This window comes from Lycium ferocissimum, chromosome 2 (assembly GCF_029784015.1).
Source record: "Lycium ferocissimum isolate CSIRO_LF1 chromosome 2, AGI_CSIRO_Lferr_CH_V1, whole genome shotgun sequence".
Taxonomy (NCBI): Eukaryota; Viridiplantae; Streptophyta; class Magnoliopsida; order Solanales; family Solanaceae; genus Lycium; species Lycium ferocissimum.
This window is the reverse complement of record NC_081343.1, coordinates 56,972,570-56,993,594: the sequence shown is the minus strand read 5'-3', so window position 1 is coordinate 56,993,594 and position 21,025 is coordinate 56,972,570. Positions and strand designations below refer to the sequence as shown.

The window sequence follows — 21,025 nt, the reverse complement described above, 5'->3', positions numbered from 1 at the left end:
GCTTGGATTGACTTACCTTGATGTTTTGGATTGTTGCTAGGGCTTGGAATTGTGAATAATGAAATAAAAGAATCAAGGCTTGAATTTATACAAAAGTGAGGCAGAAATTATATGGACATATTATACGGTCCGTATAAAGTTATACGGTCCGTATAATATGACCATATTTTATCATGCTAAAAACAGAATGTCGGGTTGAGGTTTCATGAAGTACGGACGAGTTATACGGTCCGTATAAAATTATATGGGCCGTATAACCAGTTCGTATAACATGACCGGTGAACGGACTGCCCTGTAATCTTTCAGTAAAATGGCCATAACTTTTTGTATAGATGTCCCCTTGACCCCCATGATATACTGTTGGAAAGGTATTTCAAAGGGCTACAACTTTCAAGAAGGAAGTTTTCACAAATTCCTAACGCAAGTGCCCGAAAATAGGTCATAAGTACAGACTGTCCTAGACTTAGACGAATTTAGAAGGCCTTAAGAACTTCACTTTTTGGTTTTACTTCAAAACGACTGTTTATCACCTGAGTTCATCCCAAATAGATTCGTATAGCTAAAATATCACCTTTATACTAGATTCATACATTCATACCTAATTCGAATTTACGAGATGTTACAGTTTGACTGAGCAGAAGTTCGAATCCTAAACCAAAGGATTTTTAGCGAAGGCCAACAATTAAAGACCATCCCGAATATGGGACAATTGTGCAAATTGGCCCTTGTGGGAAGGATGAATAGAATCTAGTATTGCTCACCGTCTCTTGGATAAAAGTAGTTCGTTGATTTTGTAACCTATGATGTAGATCAATTCTAACAAATCCGTAATTGTCACAACAGAATTTTCAAATTTGGGCTCAATCTTTCCAAGGCTCGCAGACTACAATAGCATTATGCGTTGACAATGGAAATTGTTAATCAAGAAATCCTATCTAAACTAAGATTTGGTAATAATCCAGCATAATCGTATCAGGAATTAAATAGACTAACTTGATTCTGCAGCCCTTCATACCTCAATCGATTTGTACCAAGCTTTGCTAAGCACACTTTCCAGAAGGGAATAATAAATTACTCTTGTTTATAATTTCTTTGATTTATTGGCTTAATCAGACAGAATCTAATTAGTTTTACTTGGTAGTTCAATAATTCCTTTCTTGATGCGATTCAATCAATATGTGGACAAATTAATTAACATTAACAAATGTGTAAGTCACGTAAACAAATCTTTTTATCTGTTCATGGGCGGCCTTGTTCTATTAATTAATTGATACCTACATTCCTAAAGATAGAGTTGTTCAGTTTTGAGCTGCCCTAATCCTGCATGGAAATTGTTTATCCCAATTTTGTCTTTATAAAGCTCTCCTTACTTTGTCTTTGAATACTTAACTGAAATATATATTAAAGCAATTTCTCACTGGATTTGGCCCTTGGTGTAATCGAGAGTTGGGATTTTTTTTTGAGTATTTTCTCAGGTGTAATAATTCATACTAATTAATTTGGCTTCCCTAATTTAATGTCCTTGTGGATACTACAAATTAAAGGGTCACAAAGCGTGACATAGTGTACTTTAACCAATCTCATTTTTGTTTCTTTCGTGGTCACTAGAAACATTGAACAAAATTCATAAAAGCAGTTTTAACTTCCCTTGGGAGTTGGTTGGCATGTAGTTCTTTGGAAGTGATAGCATTGACAATCCTTTTTTCTTTTTGGATAAGGGATTTGATCACCTTATTATTTGACTAAAGGCAGTTATTGAAAGGATATACATTTACATCATTAACATATTAAGACTAGCTAGCCTAAATGACAATCTTTAACGCTACGTAATATAAAATATACTTTAGTCAGATCAAATTCTTGGGAAGATAATAATTTGTGATGCTTTTCCTTTTTAACAAAATCATCTAGAGAAGAGAGAAAAGGTAAAGCAAACATGTATCATATGTGTTCATCAACAAATATAAAACTTTTAAGCTAGGAGACAATTGTTGCGTTAACATTAATAATAATGAGCATCGGAGAAAATTAAAACAAAGGGGAAAAACAGTAGGTCCAACCTTTCTCTCAACTCCATCATATTCTCATGGAACCTAAAACAATAAAGTCCTCTTGTAAACTCTATTTATCTCAACACCTGTGTTCCTTTTCATCCATAAAATAGTATTGCACTCTATATCTCAACCTTCATTCATTGTGATGTAGTACATATGTCACGGCAAGGGAAAATAAACTAAAAATGAAGTGTTGAAGAGTTTTAATTACTAGATTTTTCTCGAGAGAAGAATGAATTTCATCCACATAAAAAATTATTTCACAGTATTTTCATAAAAATGAGCTCAAATTATTATTTTATTTAACCAGTCTATAGCAATATTTCAAGGGTTAATTTTGATGGCAACAAACATCATGTTAACTGCGCAGCTTGCAAATTTTAACGCCTATTTATAATATACGTATGCATATATTATTACATGAGGAAGCTTTTTACTCATAATATCATTCATAACCAAATCACACTACCGAAAATGAAAGACAAATGTGCAGAAACAATTGTTGAATGTGAAAATTAGAATGATGGGATTATTAGAACCTAAGTGCTAATGTGAACACCGTAGGACGAAAGAGAGTGGCACTTGAGATAAATTTCTTCAGAACAAATTAATGATTTAGCCATTGAGGTGTAGAATAGGACGACTCTAAAGAGAAGGTTCTGCATATCGATACGAGTAAACCCCACTAAAAGGGGTACCCTAGTTTGGCCACAGTTTATAAGTCCACAAGTCAAATAATTAGTGGACTTATCATTCTATATAGTCTTACAGAAAATTAAAAATTCCTAGTTGGTGGAAATCGTGTTTACAAAATTCAACTCACAAAAAAGTCAATCTTTTTGAAAAAAGGATAAAAAGGGGGAGGCATAGAGCCTAATTCCATAATTGCATATGGCTAAGGGGCTAGCTACACATAGATTTTGTAATTTAAAGTGGAGTGTGTGTTCAGACAGTAGGTGAGGATTAAAAGAATTTAAACATGTTTTCCATTGATAATGACTAAAAACTATATATATATATATTACAAATAAAATCTTCAAAAGCGTCAACTAAGTGATCGAGAGAATAAATTTAGGCAACACTTTAATCACATTTATCTTACTTAATCATTTTGTGAAAACATATATAAAGTACTCCTTCCTTTTCCCACAAGAAATCATGAGATTAGGAGAAGATTAATGCATCTTATATTCGTTCAGTCCAACAATTATTTCTTAATTTTGTAAAATAGATAGTTGCAATCATCGAATTCTTTTTCTCCCGCTGCGTGATTTATTCAAAGAAATTTGGATCTTTAATAAAACCTTGATTTATCAAAGGTAATAAGTCGGTAAAAATTCATACACATTCTCGTATTGATTTATGATTTAAATTTCTATGGTTTAGCATATACATCAGGTGTGGATAAACTTTAATTACCGTAATAAAACCAATGCTCTTACACCATAATAACATCATGCATCAGCAATGACTTTGCCTACAGTTAAGGAAAGAAAGGTATTACCACTCGATGTTCACACAAAACCATATTAGTATAATATCTTAAATGATAAATAGAAGTGAGAGTATTCATTAATTTTGATTATAAATAACAAAAGTGTATGTGAAAATAAGAGTCATGCATTAATTGTTTAAGCGTAAGCACTAAGTAAATATTTTCCTATATATCTAATTTAGAAATCTTATTACTAGAAAGAATCAGGTGATAATATAATCCTGCAAAATCACATAATTAAGGAAATGGCCTAACTCATTTGCCAAACCTTTATTTCTCCTAAAAAGCACACCTGAATGACTTGTACCAAGCTTTGCAAAGACTCTTTCCAGAAGGGATACCTAAATTATTTTTCACTTTCTTTCATTTGTTTAACCTAACTTTCTTTCTTGATGCATATGATTATTGATTCTCCTAATATGAACAAACTAATTAATATTAACAAACAGAAAAGTCATATTACCAGTTCGTTTTATAAATCTTGAAAGGCCTTATATAATTAATTAATTAATTAATTAATACCTAATTCGTAAATATTGACTTGTTTAAATTTTTATTGGTGTCAGGTTTCCTCTTTGTGTATTCAAGACAACCTGCTGCATGCCCCAAATATCTTTGTATAGAAGTTATTTTCTCGTTATACAAAAACACCTTACTTTTTCTACACGTAATTGAAATATTAATTAAAGCAACTTCTCATTGGATTTTAGCCCTTGGTTTAATAGTGAGTTAGGATCTTATAATTTTTTGTAATATTTAGTTAGCTATAGAATTCATAACTAACTTGGCCTTCCTTATATTAATGTCCTTGTGGTTACATAGGGTCATAAAGCATGACATAATTTGGATGTATTTGATTAATGAATTATCTATGAATATTCTTTGAATTCTATTTGTTCTTTTATATATGCCGTCATTAGACATGTTGAACCAAATCCCTAAGAGCAGTTAAATTTCCTCGAGTATATTAGTAGTTGCTTGGCATGTAGTTCTTGGAGATCATGACTAGTATGACATTTTATTTTGACAAGGGATTTGATCACCTTATTGTTTGACTAAAAATACTACTCCAGCGAATACACTTACGTATTTATCTTAACACCGTGCTTAAATGAAAATCTTCAACAATTAGTCTAACAATAAATTCTTGAATATAATATGATTATCAAATTTGTCCTTTTTACGTACAAAGCAATATTTTTTTTCCGTCCGAACGGTACATATATGTATATATTATTTATGTAACAACATTACAGGGAGTCGTAAAATCGTAGCAATTGTAGTCTTTTTTACATATCTTTTTCTTTAATATTAACATAACACTTTCTTAACATAAATATCACAGTCATGAATTGGAACTATCACAACTATTTTTCACGCTATATACTTCCACTTGCCGATTTCCTGCGTGCCCCTTGCTTTCTTGAAAGCATGTATATGCAATGCCTTGTTGAGCTTAATTTTGTCTTGTCATATTTCTCCTCTCTATTTATTATCGAGTAATTGTCATGTCTTCTAATTTACATACTATTAAACGATATATAGGATTAATTATAGCATTCAAACTTAAATTAACTTAAAATTTAATTTCTATAGCTAGAAGTTCAATTTACGAGTTCTGTCTTCTTTTGCTTTGATTTTTTACTACCTTTAATTCGCCTTATAATGCAAGAGTATAGCCAACACCCCCCATCCCCCCCCCCTCTTTTTTTTGGTTCAAATCTAGGACAAAATCCATGTAAGAGCAGCTTAACTTCTCATTGGGGTCAGTTGCTTGGCATGTAGTTCTTGCATGTCATAGCATTGACCCTCATATATTCGTTTGTCCTAAGGGATTTGATCACCTTATTTTTTTATTAAAGAAATACTATAGAGGATATACCTTTGCATAATCTAGACAAGACTATCTCACGCCAACAATCTTTGAACAATGTAAAATATTTTAACCTGACATCATATTCTGGGGAATATGTTTCTCATAATTTCACATACATACTACAAGGTTATAGTTTTTGGGTCTTTCTTCTTATAACCAATCATGAGGTATGATCTTAGCCCATAAAATATGATTTACACACTCCGTCTAAGTTAGAGGAATTAATGATCCACTTATTTATTATTTCAACCTATTTTGATAAGCTCAATTCAATTCATCTAAAAATTGAGTTGATTTGAGCTAAATATGTAGGGTTTTTACAAATAGTCAACGCGATTTACTGTTTACTTTTCATAGCCGGTATACATAAATTATACACGGCTATATACACGTTATACATAAATGGGAAAAGGTGCAAATATACCTCTCAACTATGCGATTTAGACCATATATACCCCCCGTTATAAAAGTGGTGTAAATATACCCTTGCTGTTATAAAATGGTGCAAATATACCCTTTTTGCTGACATATATTCTTTTAAAACCATTTAGTTAATTTTTAAATTAGAAAAAATACCACGTGGCTTTAAAAAAAAGTCTATCCATTTTTTTTTGTAGACATATTTTTCTAAAGCCACGTGATAATTTTTTTCTGGTAGGTCGGGTCTAGTTCGTTTAAAAAAATGTATAGATTTAATTTTTTTTAAAGCCACGGAGATATTTTTTTAAACGAACCAGATCCGATCCACCAGAAAAAAATTAATCATGTGGCGTTAGAAAAAATATGTCTACTCAAAACCAATGAGTAGACTTTTTTTAAAAGCCACATGACATTTTTTAAAATTAAAAAATAAGCTAAATGATTTTTTTTTTTTAAATCCCGCTAGTGAAAAGGGTATAATTGCACTATTTGTGTAAAGGCAGGGGTATATTTGCACCATTTCAATAAGGGTATATATGTACACCACTTTTTTAATGATAGTATATCTACTCTAAATCGCAAAGTTGAGGGGTATATTTGCACCTTTGCCCTACATAAATTATACATTCGCAAGCTATTTTCAGTTTAAGCTGTGGGTGGACGGCAGTTTAGGTAAATTCTTCAAATATGTAGAACAAATTGATTCATGAGAAATCTTGTCATAATTTTAAAAAATATATTTTATTGTGATACGCTATATATAGTCATAATATGGCAAAAATATATATTATGCAATTAAAATGTTATAAGAAATCAAACAAAATAAAACTTGATAAGGGTAACTTGGTCTATGACTCATCGTTTAGCCCATCTTGACCTAAATGATCATTGAGCACCCGCACATTTATTAACTCAACCCATTTTGATTCGTTCAAATTCAATTCAACCTATCCATTTTGACACTAGATAAATTAAATCATCGACATGGATCCATGGTCAAGCAGCAATTTTTACCTGCGATTGTTAGTGTGATAAGCTCCAAGAACTCTGCACATTATTTCGATCGCGACCAATGTTTTAAGCCCATTTTTGACGTTTAAATTTCCTGTGGTTGCAATAGTGTGATTAAAACTGATCCAATCCTTGTCAAACTTTAAATAAAGTAAGAACAGGACAAAGTCACATGAGACAAGGGACAAAATATAAAGAAAACATGTGTCATGTGTGTTTGTCGACAGATGCAAAAGATTTGAGATTTGAGACTTGTTCCGTTAGCAATAATGATCTATGGAAAATAAAAAAGCTAGAGGGGGAAATTAAAAGTAGGTCCAACCTTCCTCTCAAATCCATTATATTCTCATGGAACAATAAAAACAGTAACGTCTCGCTTGTATTAACTCTTTTTTTTTTTTTTCAGAGTTTTTTTTTCATCCATTAAATTAAATTGGGATAAGAGTACACCTCACACACCTTATCGTTTCATCCAAACTTATTAAATTAAATTTGACCTCTTTCGATCTTCTTCCATTTTATTTGTTTTCTAATTTTTTAAATTTTTTACGTATGTCAATTTTTTTTTAAAATAAAAATAAAAAACTGAATTTTCATTAAAAAAAAATGAGTTTTAAAACCCGTAATTTGAAACGATTTTTTTAAACCCATTTAAAAAAAAAAAAAAAAAAACTAAAAACATGGATTAAAAAATCAATTTTCTTTTAAAAAAGGATTTTTAAGGAAAATTTGTTTTTTTTTTTAAAACCCGTTTTTGAAAAAGAAAAAAAAACCAAAATGATTTTTTTTTTTAAATATGGAAAAATGGATTTGTTAAAAATATGGAAAACTTGATTATTTTTTTAAAATGTCTTAAAAAAATCTTGATTTCATTTTCTTAGGACACTTTTATTTTTCAAATAAAATCCGGAAAAATGTTTTTCTTGCCAAAATGTGAAAAAAATCTAATTTTTATAAAATTTTGAAAAAATTAATTATTTTCTTAACATGTGGAAAACCATTTTTTAAAACTAAATGTGAATTTTCAAATTTTTAAGAAAATGCAGATTTTTAAGAAAAAAAAATTAAGTTTTTCCCTTTTTTTTTCTTTTATTCCGTTTTAAATAAGTTTAGGGGGTATAAGCGGTGTGTTTCACTAAATCAAAAAACATTATCCCATTTTTCTTTCGATCTTCTTCCATTGTGATGTAATACGTATGTCATGTTCCATGAGAAAAATAACGTTTTAATAAGGTAAATACAGGAAAAGTACGTCCAAGCGTAAATCGTTTTATTCTACTCCATATGTTTTACTCCCTCCATTTTAAAATAAGTGAAATTTATACCTTTTTATTTGTTTTAATATAAGCGGTGTTTCACTAAATCAAAAAGCATTAATTTTTTTTTTCTTCTAATGTTACCCTTATGTAAATAAATTGAGTTTTATGTAGCCACGGAATCATCAAAGATTACTTCTTTTTTAAGGCTTTTGATTAAAGGGTAAATTAGTAAAAACACTTCTTATTTTCTAGGAGTGTATATTATTATAAGAGGTCTGTCCAAATAAAAAATAGTTCTTATTATGAAACTGAGGCAGTACTAATTTATTACTCCATTTGTCCTAGTTACTGTACGGCGAGTCGCATAAATTTACTTTGATTGAAATCTTATTATATTATATTTTATATATTTTGAATTATGAATTATCGATACTTATATCACTTTTATGTAACTTCTAACTATGTAAACTTTATTTGAATAAATTTGAAGATTATATATCAAAATTTACGTATAAAAAATTAGATAGTTCTACCCGGCTTGTACTCCGAATCGTCTTACATAAAATGAGATAAGAGAGCATGATATAGTTTGATTGGACATACGAAAGAAACAAATTCATTTTAAAATTAGTGATGTTAAATATGACGTAAAGATTGTATGACTATAAAAGTTTTGAACCTTGTTGTTTTAAAAATAGCATAATCTTAGAGTGGAAATAAAAAAAATGTCATTAAGAGTAAAATGATAAATTCAAGTTAAAATGTCTTTAAATATAGAGATATGTGTGTATTCTTCTTTTCTTGAGCGGAATTAAGGAGTAATTTTTCAAAACAACATGAATTAATACTACGAATATGAATTTGTCATTTAGGTGTTCAACTAAAACCTTTCATTGGCGTTTGGACTTCAAAGCAATGAGTTAATGTGAACACTAATATAAGACAAAAGAGAGTTGCACTTAATTACTGAATTCTTTCAAATGCAATTATTGGCAATTTGAGGAGGGGATTAGAATGACCACAAAGAGGAGGTTCTTTCAACAGAGAGTCAACCCCACTATAAAGCGAGTAACACTAATTTGGTCACATTTCACAAGTCCACGAGTCAACTGCTTAATGGATTTATAATTCTACACAGTCCATTCTTTGCTTTTTCAAAATAACAATTCCTAGTGGTTGCGTTGACAAAATTCAACTCGTTTTTACAAAAAAACAAAATTTTACGCAAGATAAGGAGATTGGTGGGGCGAGGGGGCGGGGGGCGGGGGGGGGGGGGAGTGTACACCTATAGCCTAACTCCAAGGAGCTACCTTACATATGGAATTGTTGAGGACTTGAGGTAATTTAGGTTATAGGTGTGCTTTAGAGCTAGTAGGTGAGAAATACGTGGATATAAACACGTTTTTGCATTGATAATGACTTAAAAACAATAACCAAAACTCCTAAAGCGGAAAGTGAATGTTGGGCGGCAAAAAAAAGGGCAAACAGTTTTTGTTGATTCTAAACTTTAAAAAAAAAATAATAATAATAATCCTGTATTCGAAATTTACTGCGAATAATCAGATTCTCGCCATGTAGAACCGAATAAAGAGATAAATACACCTTTTCAGGACTTTCTCGAGATCTCTGAATAGGAGTGGTGAGATTCCGATCTTCCATTCACAAGAAAAATCTCAAATATCTATTTTTTTTTTTTGTTAATATGAATGATCCAATCTGCAAGAAGCATAATTGAAAATTGTTTAATTGTCTTTCTACAAGGAAGAGTCAAAATAGAATCATTACCTCTTGGGGTGGTTGATTTTAACTTCTATAAACTAAAATGTCAAAAAGAGTCTACATTATCAAATTAGTTACAACTTGACTACAAATAATTACTCATAATAAATAGAAAGAATACTTTGGAACATAAGATAGACAACTTTCTTTGATAAATTAGATTTGCCTATAATGCAAAGTTTTTCTACATTATCGTGTATACAAGTTATATAATTCCTAATTTTGCTTTTCTTACCGTATTAATTCATTTACTTGATAAAGGACATTGATTAATCCCTCGCATTATCCCTTCTATTATTATTTGATGCGTTTGCATAATGCTCTAGCCTCTAGCTAGGATAAAAGAGTTATTGGCTTTAAATATTTCTTCTTATGAATTATTTGGCTCATGATTTGCACGATGAATTCTTATGCCTTCTTTCACTTTTTTCTTTCCTTATGATGAATTATTCGATCCCTTGAAACTTTAACCTCCCTTGCGGCTATTTCACTTGAAATAACATTGCTAATTTCTTTCACAAAAGGAATTTCATAAACGGAAAACTAATTGTTTTTTTAAAAAGTAGTGTGAAAAAGAAATACACGTGAAAGGAGAATGGGGCAATGGGCGGCGCCTCCTGTATATTCTGTATGGTCCTTCATTGTTTTTAATAAAAAAATTACCACTTTTTTCCACTAAAAATTTGTAATTAGTTATTTACAAATTAGAACCACTCATTTTTCTACTTTTTATTTACCTTTTTTGCTCTATAATATAATTGTTTAGTAGGGTCCTCCCCACGTGTCTTTTTCCCACGCGTTATTTTCTACCCGTCTGTTTGTGTCGGTCCAAGAAGCCCAGCCCAAGCCCAACCTTTATCCTTTGTCTACGCAGTGGTCATGTCATTCATGATGTCATAATTCATGTTTCTTAAACTTCACAAATTATACCACGTGGGTGATATTGTAATAATTGAATTAACACGAGTTAAGCTTTTTTAATCAACTTTTATCAAATTTCTTTTTAATTAGATTAGGAAAAGGAAGAAGGGATAAAGTTTAATTACACACATTCGTAGTTTACGTTTTACAGTAAATCATAGTATATATATTAGTATAAATAAGTGACTTAATGAGGTCAAATGCATATTAATAATCATAATCAAGTGCAAAAAATTTATATTAAAATACATGTTATGCGTCTATTGACTTGGTGAAATACAATTAAGGTTTTAATTGTATTTTGTAATACTTTTCGTGTAATTATACTTTGTAATACTTTTCGTGTAATTTAAATAATTATAATTTAATTTTAAAAATAAGTTGATTGGTCATATTAATTCCAAGTTGATTGTGAAATGTTCCAATCAACACAAGTTGCTCCGTCACTTGTCTTATTTGGCACAGCCAAAAAACTATTCAAAATCCATTGATACTAATAAACGCTGACATGAAATAATTGTTTACTACTGGATGGGCCTAAGCCAACGAATAGGATGGATCAGAATGATTATGGGATTAATCAAATCATGTAATCTTAGTTAGGAACAAGCGTAATCCAAATATTCCCAAGTTGGAGAGTTGAGACAAGCGTGGGGGTTTAGGATCAGTTGATGTTTTGGTGACTGTCTGCTACCTATAATTGTGTTTTTAAATTAATTAAAGTTCTAAGGGTGTCAATGAGGGGTCAAGTATCATTTAATGACGCTTTTAAACAGAAAATTTGGAGGTTGAAAGAAGTCATAAATTATGACATTAGCATTAAGATTTTAACGGGCTGCGGGGTAATCTTCTTCAATTAAATCGTGAGCAGCTATACTGTTAAAAAAACTTTTATATTTACACCAAATTAATAAGAAATATAAAATATTTTTTCATGTTCACCTTTATCACTAACCATAATTAATTAATATTCAATATTATTATTTCAACTCATCATATAATCATATGATAAATTATGTCATTTATATAACGAGTCTAATTAGTTTTTTTCCGCTGCACTATACGGGTAACGATTACTAAGGGCATCGTTGTTGTTGAACTGTACATATCTTTTAAAAATATTAAAAGAAAGGAGTATTTTAATTTAAGTTCAGATAACATGGAACAATTATAGTGTATGCATAAATTATAATCATAAATTCGCTTATACTGGCATATATGCTTTTGGTTTAAAAGAAAATTTATAGTTTCTCCTCTCTCCATGTATACCTATTTTAAAAATAAAATATTCCCTTATAGGACTAAGAAATGGGTCATTTTCTTGTTGGGAAGAGAATAATCCACAGTACACAAGAGGACAACAAGAAAATCCAAAGAGTGGATGAACGTCACCTAATTCCGTTTTGCATCAAACGGAAAACGACTGTGCTCAATATCTTGTTCATTCTTTAGCTTATTTAAGACCCACCCACAACCGGCTTTTTCTAGAACAGTTTAGAGTTAGTAAATTCTGAGCAAAAGGTATTTAAAGTTAAAGGTCAAAATTAAAGCAGTAAGTCAGTAACATGTACAGTACATTTTTAAAAACTTTATTATGTCAACAAAAGTCGGAAGTGAAATAAAGTCAATTTTGAACATTTTAAAAAGTAAAAGTAGAAGTCAAAACGCCTCTTTGATAGTGAAATAATAAGAGAAGTATAAGACAAGACGCAATTTTAATTAAGACAACTCAAAATGATTAAAGTACTAAAGCAAAGATCACCAAAACTCTATTCTTGGTGATGGTCCCACGTACAATTGGTACTCGTCCACAAGTTTCTTAGACATTAGTACACACAATATACTTATCCGAAGAGCACTAAGGAAGAAAATATTGAATTGCCGTGTGAAAAAAGAGGAAATTAGGATATGGAGTCAACCAAAATATATATACTTTGTAACGAGAACAGTAAATACGTAGTTTAAGGGTAAGATGAAGATTAACTAATTTATAAAGTTGAGAAGAAGAAGAAGTAGGTAGTGGGAGAAAAATTAGAAGTGAAAAGATTGTTCATTGACCTAATAAGTATGTACAGTATATTTTTCATTTAAGTGGGGGGTTGAATTTTGTGATGAAGTCAGTTGAGGATCAACTCTTTGTTTTGACTCTTGCCCGCTAACCTAGTAGACCCCATTTGGTCCACTCATGCGCGCGTGCCGTGTTGGACCCACCCCCTACAACCAACCGCCCCCGCCCTCTCTTTTCAAAATTTCCAATTTTATTTTGGCTATCAAAATGACCCAAAAGCGCTACCTTACAAAGATAATACGGATTCGAATTTGAAATCTCTGCTTACTGATGAAAAAATACATACCGCTCAATCATAACTCTTACGGGTATCCATCAGTTCTATTTCACGCAACACAATTTTTAAGAAATTAGGGAAGGACAATTTCTGTTGCTAAATAATAAAAAAAATTCGGTGATACTTTTCGAAGATGGATTAGCGATGTATTATCAAAAATTCGTATTAGCTACGGCCTATTTTAGCAATTAGTAAGTGATGAATTTTGAAGCTAATTTCTTTTCTTGTTTTGCATATAAATTAAAATGGAAAAATTAAAGTTTAGCTCATTGAAATAAAAGCTTTTACATCAAACAAGTTTCTTTTTCCTTTATTTTTAATTTTTGGATTAGGTGAGCAGGGAAATGGGTAAGTTTTGGTGGATGTGTAGGAACTCCCCGCCTAAGTGTTGCAAGGTGGAGATATAACCAATATTATACAACTTGAAATATCATTTAACATAAGTGGAGTCAATATTTGAACCATATATCAAGTTGTTCAAAAGCCAGATCAAAGGTGTATGCGTTATGCCAAGTGTATGTTTAGTAACTTGAGCCTGTGATGGCAAATACCCGTTGGAGTTCGTCAAATTACAATGAGCGTGTTAGAAAGTTACACACCTCGAACAGTAGTTAAATCACTCCACCAAAAGAGACTTTTAGTGGAAATATATATTTCGCTTTTAATAGCGATAGTTATTGCTAAAAAAATATTTACCAACAATTGGTTTATGCCATTAGATCCGGTCGGTAAAGCTCTTTAGGCGATTTATTATTAGAAATTTAAAGTTTAGTATTACCGGTAATAATTGATTCTAGAATATAATTAGCGGCAATTAAGTTATTGCCGTAAATTAATTGCCGCTAAAAGCATATTTTGTTGTCGTGAATATTAAAAGTTAAAAGGAGAATCATGTAAAAGTATTAATTAACGCATACAAAGTATTTTATCTTGAGATGATTGAAGTGCTTCCCACTTTCGTTAGCATAGTCGGGGAATTAGGAAAGTTAACCAACTATATTAAGGTGCAATGTATGAAATATTTAACACGTTTAATTAAACTAAGTGGTCAGGTTACTATTAGTATAAAAATATTAACTTTTTGTAAAATTATCAAATTATGCTAGTTGAATGAATGACGGTAATTTAAGAATGACTTTTTTGTTAAAATGAGACCAACCCTTTTAGGTTATTGAAACATGAACAATTCACTTAATCTAGAAATCAAGAATAAATAAGCTCTAACCTAATTTTCTTGCTTCTTTCTCTCTATACTTTTTCGATAAAACAATATAATTCAAGGAACTTGTAAATTATGAGTCAACAGAAAATGAAATTCATGGAACTGATCACACTCCATACCTTTTGAAGATCAATAGTACCAAAAATAATAAAGACAGCGGTCAATGAAATATAGTAGTTATTTTACGTCTAAGTAGGACTAAATACATCAGATTGAACAACTATGATTACTTCGGATTTTTTTTTTTCTAATGAAAAAGAGTTCTGGTAAACCCACTTTATGATGCACATCAATTTTGGTCCTAACTAGGTCATAAGATCAGACATATTGTTTAATTCTACGAAATTGACAACATTTGTGATCACAAATTTCTAGATATTTGGACATGTATCTAAAATTTCAGCTGACTTTGAGTGCATAGATCATTAGGTCAACTGCCACATTCTTTTCTGCTCCATCAAGTACACCAATTTTGAAAATAAATAAATAAATAAAAAATAAGAAAAAAATGTTTTGACTTTCTCAATGTCATATCAACATTGCCTATTTATGACAAAAATACGTAATAGACTTGAGTTAAAAAAAAAAAAAAAAAAAAAGAAGAAGAAGAAGAAAATTTCATGGATTTAAGAATAAAAGAAGTAGAAATGTACTCTCACAACATTAGAACAATTGATTAAAATAGTAGTTGCCGGGGAATATGATGGCAACATTTCTAGCTACATTAAAAACAAATGATTGGAACATACTTAATATTTGCGTGAAATATCATAATTCACTACTAGGAGAAATTATTAGAAAAAATTACTCCATGGAAACTGAAAGCCAGAAGAATTCATATTACTATTGATTATCTATATTACATAGATAGTTTGCAATCAGCAATGACACATTAAGTTGATTATCTATATTACATTTCATTGATACCATTTGTTTCCCCACTTCTCTTGTGATGAGCTTTTCCTCTTTCTGAAGAAAGAAAAATAAAGACATCCTCCTTTTATCCATATTTAAGTGTACTTTCTTTACCAAATATGAATATTACACCGTCCATAAAAATGATAGTTCCTATTATTAGAATCACAATTGGATTTGATGATTCCATCATAATCAGCATGCAGGTTGCACCTGTGTAGGAAAATTTTCGATTGTGAAACAGTCCATAAAAATAAAAAAACTGAAAAAATAAAATTAATAACATAATAAGTATATGCATTTTGTTAATGTTAAATATTTTGGCTCTTTTTTCTAAAATTAAAAATTAAATTACACCTGCAAATCTGCAACTCTTCTAAAGCCCTTGACTATTATGGTAACAAATTTTAGTGCACAAATTTCCCCATTCCTAGCCCTATCAGTTTCGCTTCTTGGCACGTGGCTACGAGTGATTGGAACGGGAAAAAAAATGAAACCTCGTATGGTTAAATCTCCCACACTAGAAGTAAAAGTAATGATGCAAACTTTTAAACTGTAAAACAAATTGGACTAAGGTGAAGCAATAATAGCCTTTCACACCGCCTAGGCGCGAAGTGTATACTCCTTCTGTCCCATAATAAGTATTACCTTAGCAAAAAACACGTATATTAAGAAACCAATAATGCAATGTGAAGTTTACTAAATTACCCCTATATAATAAGAATAAATTACTTTTACCTTTTGATTAGAGCATGCATAAGAAGTAATTAAACCTTCTGACATTGGAAATCCAACAATACCAAGTTACTATATGACTTTTCCAATCATCATTTAGATGTTACTTTATTGTCTAAGGGTAGAATTGGAAAAAACTAATCAATTTATGTCTTGGTTTCCTAAGGTGACACTAATTAAGAGACAATTTTTTTTAACTAAGGTGACACTTATTATGAAACGGAGGGAGTATATATATATATATATATATATATATATATATCCATCCTCTCTTCTCCCAATAACAATTAGAGTTTAATTATATAAACTATTGTATAAATAACCTTTTTACTTTATTAGATCATTCAAATAATATATATAATTATAAGAGCGATTACCGGTTAAAAATACAAATTTTCTCATCTTTTATCATCTCTTCTTCAATTATTCATCACTAATCCTGTTAATGAAATTTGAGTTTAATTTTGGTGCATTGCCAATTTGTATTATACATCAAATTAAATACCTATTATAATATGCAATTATTCGTAACAAAATATGATATGATGATGGAAGAAACAAAAAGTAAATAATTATTTTAATAAGTATATATATTGATAATGTAAAATATTTTACTTTATAAGCTAAATTAAAAAATAATTAAGGAAGAAGAGAAAAACATAAAAGCCCCTCCCCACCCCTCTCAAAAGAAAAGAAAAGAAAAAGAGGAAACAAAAAGAAAAGAAAAAGATAGAAAACAGAGACAGATCTAGGATTTAAATTTTAAGGGTTAAATCTTTTAAATTTTTACATTGAATCATTATATTTCTAAAGTTATGAGTTCATATCTACTACTATTTATTGTAATTTTAATAAGATTTTACACATAAATTTATATCACGCATCAAAGGTTTCGGGTTCAATTGAACCCTTAGTTACCGCGCTCCATCCGCCTGTGATAGAAAGACATCACAATCATAGTGAACCTTGAAAATGAAGGAAATGGTCCTGAAATTCCGGTTCGCTAAGTATAAAAAATTTCAGCCGTAGAATTTTAACAAGACTAAAAGCTACATTATTCCTCCCTAAAATGTGACGTGTCAGCCAATCAAACTTCACCATCATTTCCTATTAATCTCACCCTTTATTAATAAGCAACCATATTCCATGGAAAAATAACAATTCTTTCTATAATAATTATTACAAGACGACCCCAGAAAACTTTCTTTAATAAAAATATTAAAAGTAGGAGCTAGTAATATGTAAAGTAGCAAAATAAAATAATAGTAAGACAATTCGATCCAAAATTCCTTTATCTTTTGTTGTCATATTTTAATATGCCCCTCTCTCCTTTTCTTTGTCTAATCATCTTCTCTTTTTTTACAATGTCAACCTGATTCCTGTAGTTTCTCTTCCCACGCACCCCTCAACTCCACCCCACCCCCTATATACTGTTTATATACCTATATATATATGTGTATATAAATACAACTCTCAGTTCATAAATTCAGTTTCATGTCATACCAGAAAAACAAGTACTATACTACTCAAGCTTCTCAAGTTGAAACAAGAACAAGAACTATAGTTTTACTACTGGACAAAACAAACTAAAGTGGATATGGCTGATGAATTTCAAGCTGGTGTTTGTGGAGGAAACTGGTGGAATTCAAGTAGAAGTATAATTGGTTCATCACTATGTGCATCTTCAGTTCCAATAGGAAACTCCAACTTTGCATGGTCAAATGACTTGTTGAATATGAAATCCTCATGTAGGTCTAATGACGAATCTGGTAATTCCGATGAATCTGTTGTTCTTCAAGAATTACCCAAACATGACTCCACTCTACACATGTTGGGTATTGGCCTTTCTTCATCAACTTCATCTCCAACTCCTGATTGGAATCATACCTTGATGTAAGCAATTTTTTCATTTTGCCCTCCTAGTAGGCTTATCTTGTATAATATTTGTCTGAGATGAGCCTAAACGGAGTGAATTAGGAAGAATTTATACAGCCGACCCCAATTTGTTTACAACTGAAGGTGCAATTTGTGAGATTGAGAAAAAAAGGGAATAAAGGAGATATTTTCTCTCATACGTGTTATTCTTTCGTTTCTATGGAAAAAACTGTTTCTCTGTAAAACCTAAAAGAAGTCAATTTTGTTGTTTCTATTGATAAAAGTTTGTAACTTTTTTCCTTTTCTTGAAATTATGCAGCCATGGAAATGAGAGGGCTGATAGCTATCCTTCAATACTACAAGAAGACCTTAATAATTCAAGCCTGAATTACCAGCAAGAAACTGGGGTTGATTGTTCAAGCAACTCATTTAAACAAGATTTCACTTTAGGCATGAATCATCCAATCACTAGCTCAACTAACACTGATCAATCCACTGTGATTTCTTCAACTTTTCCAATGAGCTCTTCATTTTCTAGTTATCCTTCAGTACTTCAAACTTTATTTGATAATGATCCTCCTCCTCCTTCTCATCCTCAACAACAACCACAATTACAACAATCTTTCTTTATTAATAATAACCAGCAGCCAATGAATTTCCCATCATCATCCTTAAACTATAGGCCGGATTTGAATGACTTTTCACCTTCTTTGCCTAAATTTCCTTCCTTGTTGAGGCCTTCGTCAGCTTTACCGAAACAAACACCTTCGAATAATTTTCCCTACTCTAATGCTCCATCTCTCTACAATACATCATCAGCCACGTGCTTAAACAATATGCGTGGAAATCTTTTGCCTTCGATGCATCAACAATTGCTGCAGTCTCCAACATTTAACAGAAAATCCAGTGTTCCTAACGTTACTGCCAAGGTAAATATTTTTTTGCGCCATTAATATAGTTTAACTTGTGATAGTCCATATTTACTTGAAGTTTAAGTTCTATGCACTGATGGTCTAAAACATGTTTACACTCAATCAGGTAAATTTCTATCATAAACAATATTAATTGGTAAACTGATAATACTAGTAGCTAACTTGCTACAACATGTTCTATTAGACTAATTATGTAATTTAATTCACAATCAGTACATAGAACTTAAACTTGATACATGATAGTTGGACATGTTGTTGCTAGGGTTTTATATCTTTGGGATTAAATGATTAATTATTTGTTGAACAAATACTTCAGTCTAATGTTGAAGAATTAAGAGAGTCGAGGTCGAGCTCATCACAGGCTAAGAAAAGTGGAAACAATGAACCAACATTGAAGAAGGCAAGAATAGAGACACCATCACCATTGCCAACTTTTAAGGTAAAGGACATATCTTTTATCTATTCCAACTTTAGACTAAAGGAGGAAGCTTTTAAGCTTTTTCTTTTGGTAAGTAAAATGATTGCTTTGTCCAAAGAAATGGATGAGAATTTTCAGCTTTTTGTTATCATCAGGTCAGAAAAGAGAAATTGGGGGACCGGATTACAGCTCTCCAGCAATTGGTCTCACCTTTCGGAAAGGTAAATATTTGGATTTTTTCGCAGCGCACTTGCAGTTTAACTATCATCATTTTTATTAATTCTTCTAAATTTTAATTCCTTTGATGTTTCAGACTGATACTGCTTCAGTTCTACATGAAGCTATTGAGTACATCAAGTTTCTCCATGATCAAGTCAATGTACGTTAATTACCTTCATTACTCAAATTAACACAAGTTTCTTTAATGAATTAATCAAGAAATTCAAACGTAACTTACATGTTTGTTTTATTTGATTTCAGCTTCTTAGTACTCCTTATTTGAAAAATGGATCAACCCCTCAACACCAACAGGTAAAAGATCTACAAACTCCTACTTAATTATTAAATGAAGTGCACTATCTTTTTTTTTTTTTTTTTAAACCAAAAAAAAAAAAAAACTTAATGAGCGATGAAATTAATGATACTTAATACAAGGAAACTTATATATAGTGACCTTACAAAGAACTTTTATACTATGGGAAAAGTTTAATTTAGTATAGCAAGTAATTTACCTTATTTTTCAGGTCAGTAGTGTCAAGTTTATAGTTATTTTTAGGTGACTTGATACTGCGAAATTAATTTTTTACTGTAGGTATATAAAAATTAAGCTCTAAATATATTTATTATTTGCAGACTGTTGATAAGGTTACGGATCAAGAAGGATCAAAACAAGATATGAGGAGCCGAGGGTTGTGCCTTGTACCAATATCGAGTACTTTCCCTGTAGCAACTGAAACTACTACAGATTTTTGGACTCCAAATTTCTCGGGTACATTCAGATAGAGACATATAATCAATTAGCAGAAGCTGGAGAGGTGATTTTTAGCCAATTTGTTAAAGAGAAGGAAAAAAAGAGAAGAAAAAACAGCAAGAGAAAAGGGAAAAAGGGAAAGTGAGTACTATCCAAAAGAAGACAGCCAATACTGGTCCATCTACAGGCAGAATGATGTGTTAGATAGGCTAAGTACATGATTATAGAGGATTGGATAATTAATGTAGAGCTGTAATAACATTAATTACTAATAATTTGGGATTAGGAACAGGAACAGGTGCTAAATTTAGCTGATGAGTTTTTAGGTTAGTTTATTTAACATTTGTGTTTATGTTTTGTGTACGTTGTTGTTGGTGTTGGTTGAGCTGAATTTAGCACATCATAAGGAACTTTTTGTTCCTGTTTCTATATTTATATTAAGCAGGTTATGAGTTATCATGACTTCTCTCTTTTTTCTTTTTGTTGTTTTTTATTCTTCTTTATATGCGAATTAAGATAAATAGATTTAACTAGCTTAAGGGTCAAAGTGGGAAGAGAATCATGAAGTATCAGGTTCAAAACTAAATGAAGGCAAAAATACAACAAGCTGATTCGAACACTACGATTTTAAAAACATTAAAAAAAATAAAAATGATGAGAAATACAGAAATGTCTTGGGATTTTAAAGAAAATGCATAGCTTATAATTTGTTTAGAAATTAGGAATGTGTGTAGTGGAAGTCAGAAGGGAGTCCCACTGATGATACTTTTATGTTTAATTTCTGAGAATTCTTGGCTA

General features: G+C 30.8%; 1 protein-coding gene across 1 annotated transcript; it reads left to right on the top strand.

Moving 5' to 3' along the window:
* Positions 1–17,369: 17,369 nt before the first annotated feature.
* LOC132046270 (transcription factor bHLH112-like) lies at positions 17,370–20,683 on the top strand. The gene is made up of 7 exons (XM_059436856.1): positions 17,370–17,925; positions 18,227–18,836; positions 19,156–19,278; positions 19,413–19,478; positions 19,571–19,636; positions 19,738–19,788; positions 20,110–20,683. The coding sequence occupies exons 1-7, from the start codon at positions 17,630–17,632 to the stop codon at positions 20,257–20,259; spliced, it is 1,362 nt and encodes a 453-aa protein (XP_059292839.1). The 5' UTR covers positions 17,370–17,629; the 3' UTR covers positions 20,260–20,683.
* The last annotated feature ends 342 nt before the right edge of the window (positions 20,684–21,025 follow it).

What these genes read in the sequence shown, in the direction of transcription:
- LOC132046270 (XM_059436856.1), top strand. Translation starts at nt 17,630, where the DNA reads ATGGCTGATGAATTTCAAGCTGGTGTTTGTGGAGGAAACTGGTGGAAT. An exon ending in TTCCTAACGTTACTGCCAAG is followed by an intron (nt 18,837 to 19,155) that starts GTAAATATTTTT and finishes CAAATACTTCAG; the next exon opens with TCTAATGTTGAAGAATTAAG. An exon ending in CAACCCCTCAACACCAACAG is followed by an intron (nt 19,789 to 20,109) that starts GTAAAAGATCTA and finishes TATTATTTGCAG; the next exon opens with ACTGTTGATAAGGTTACGGA.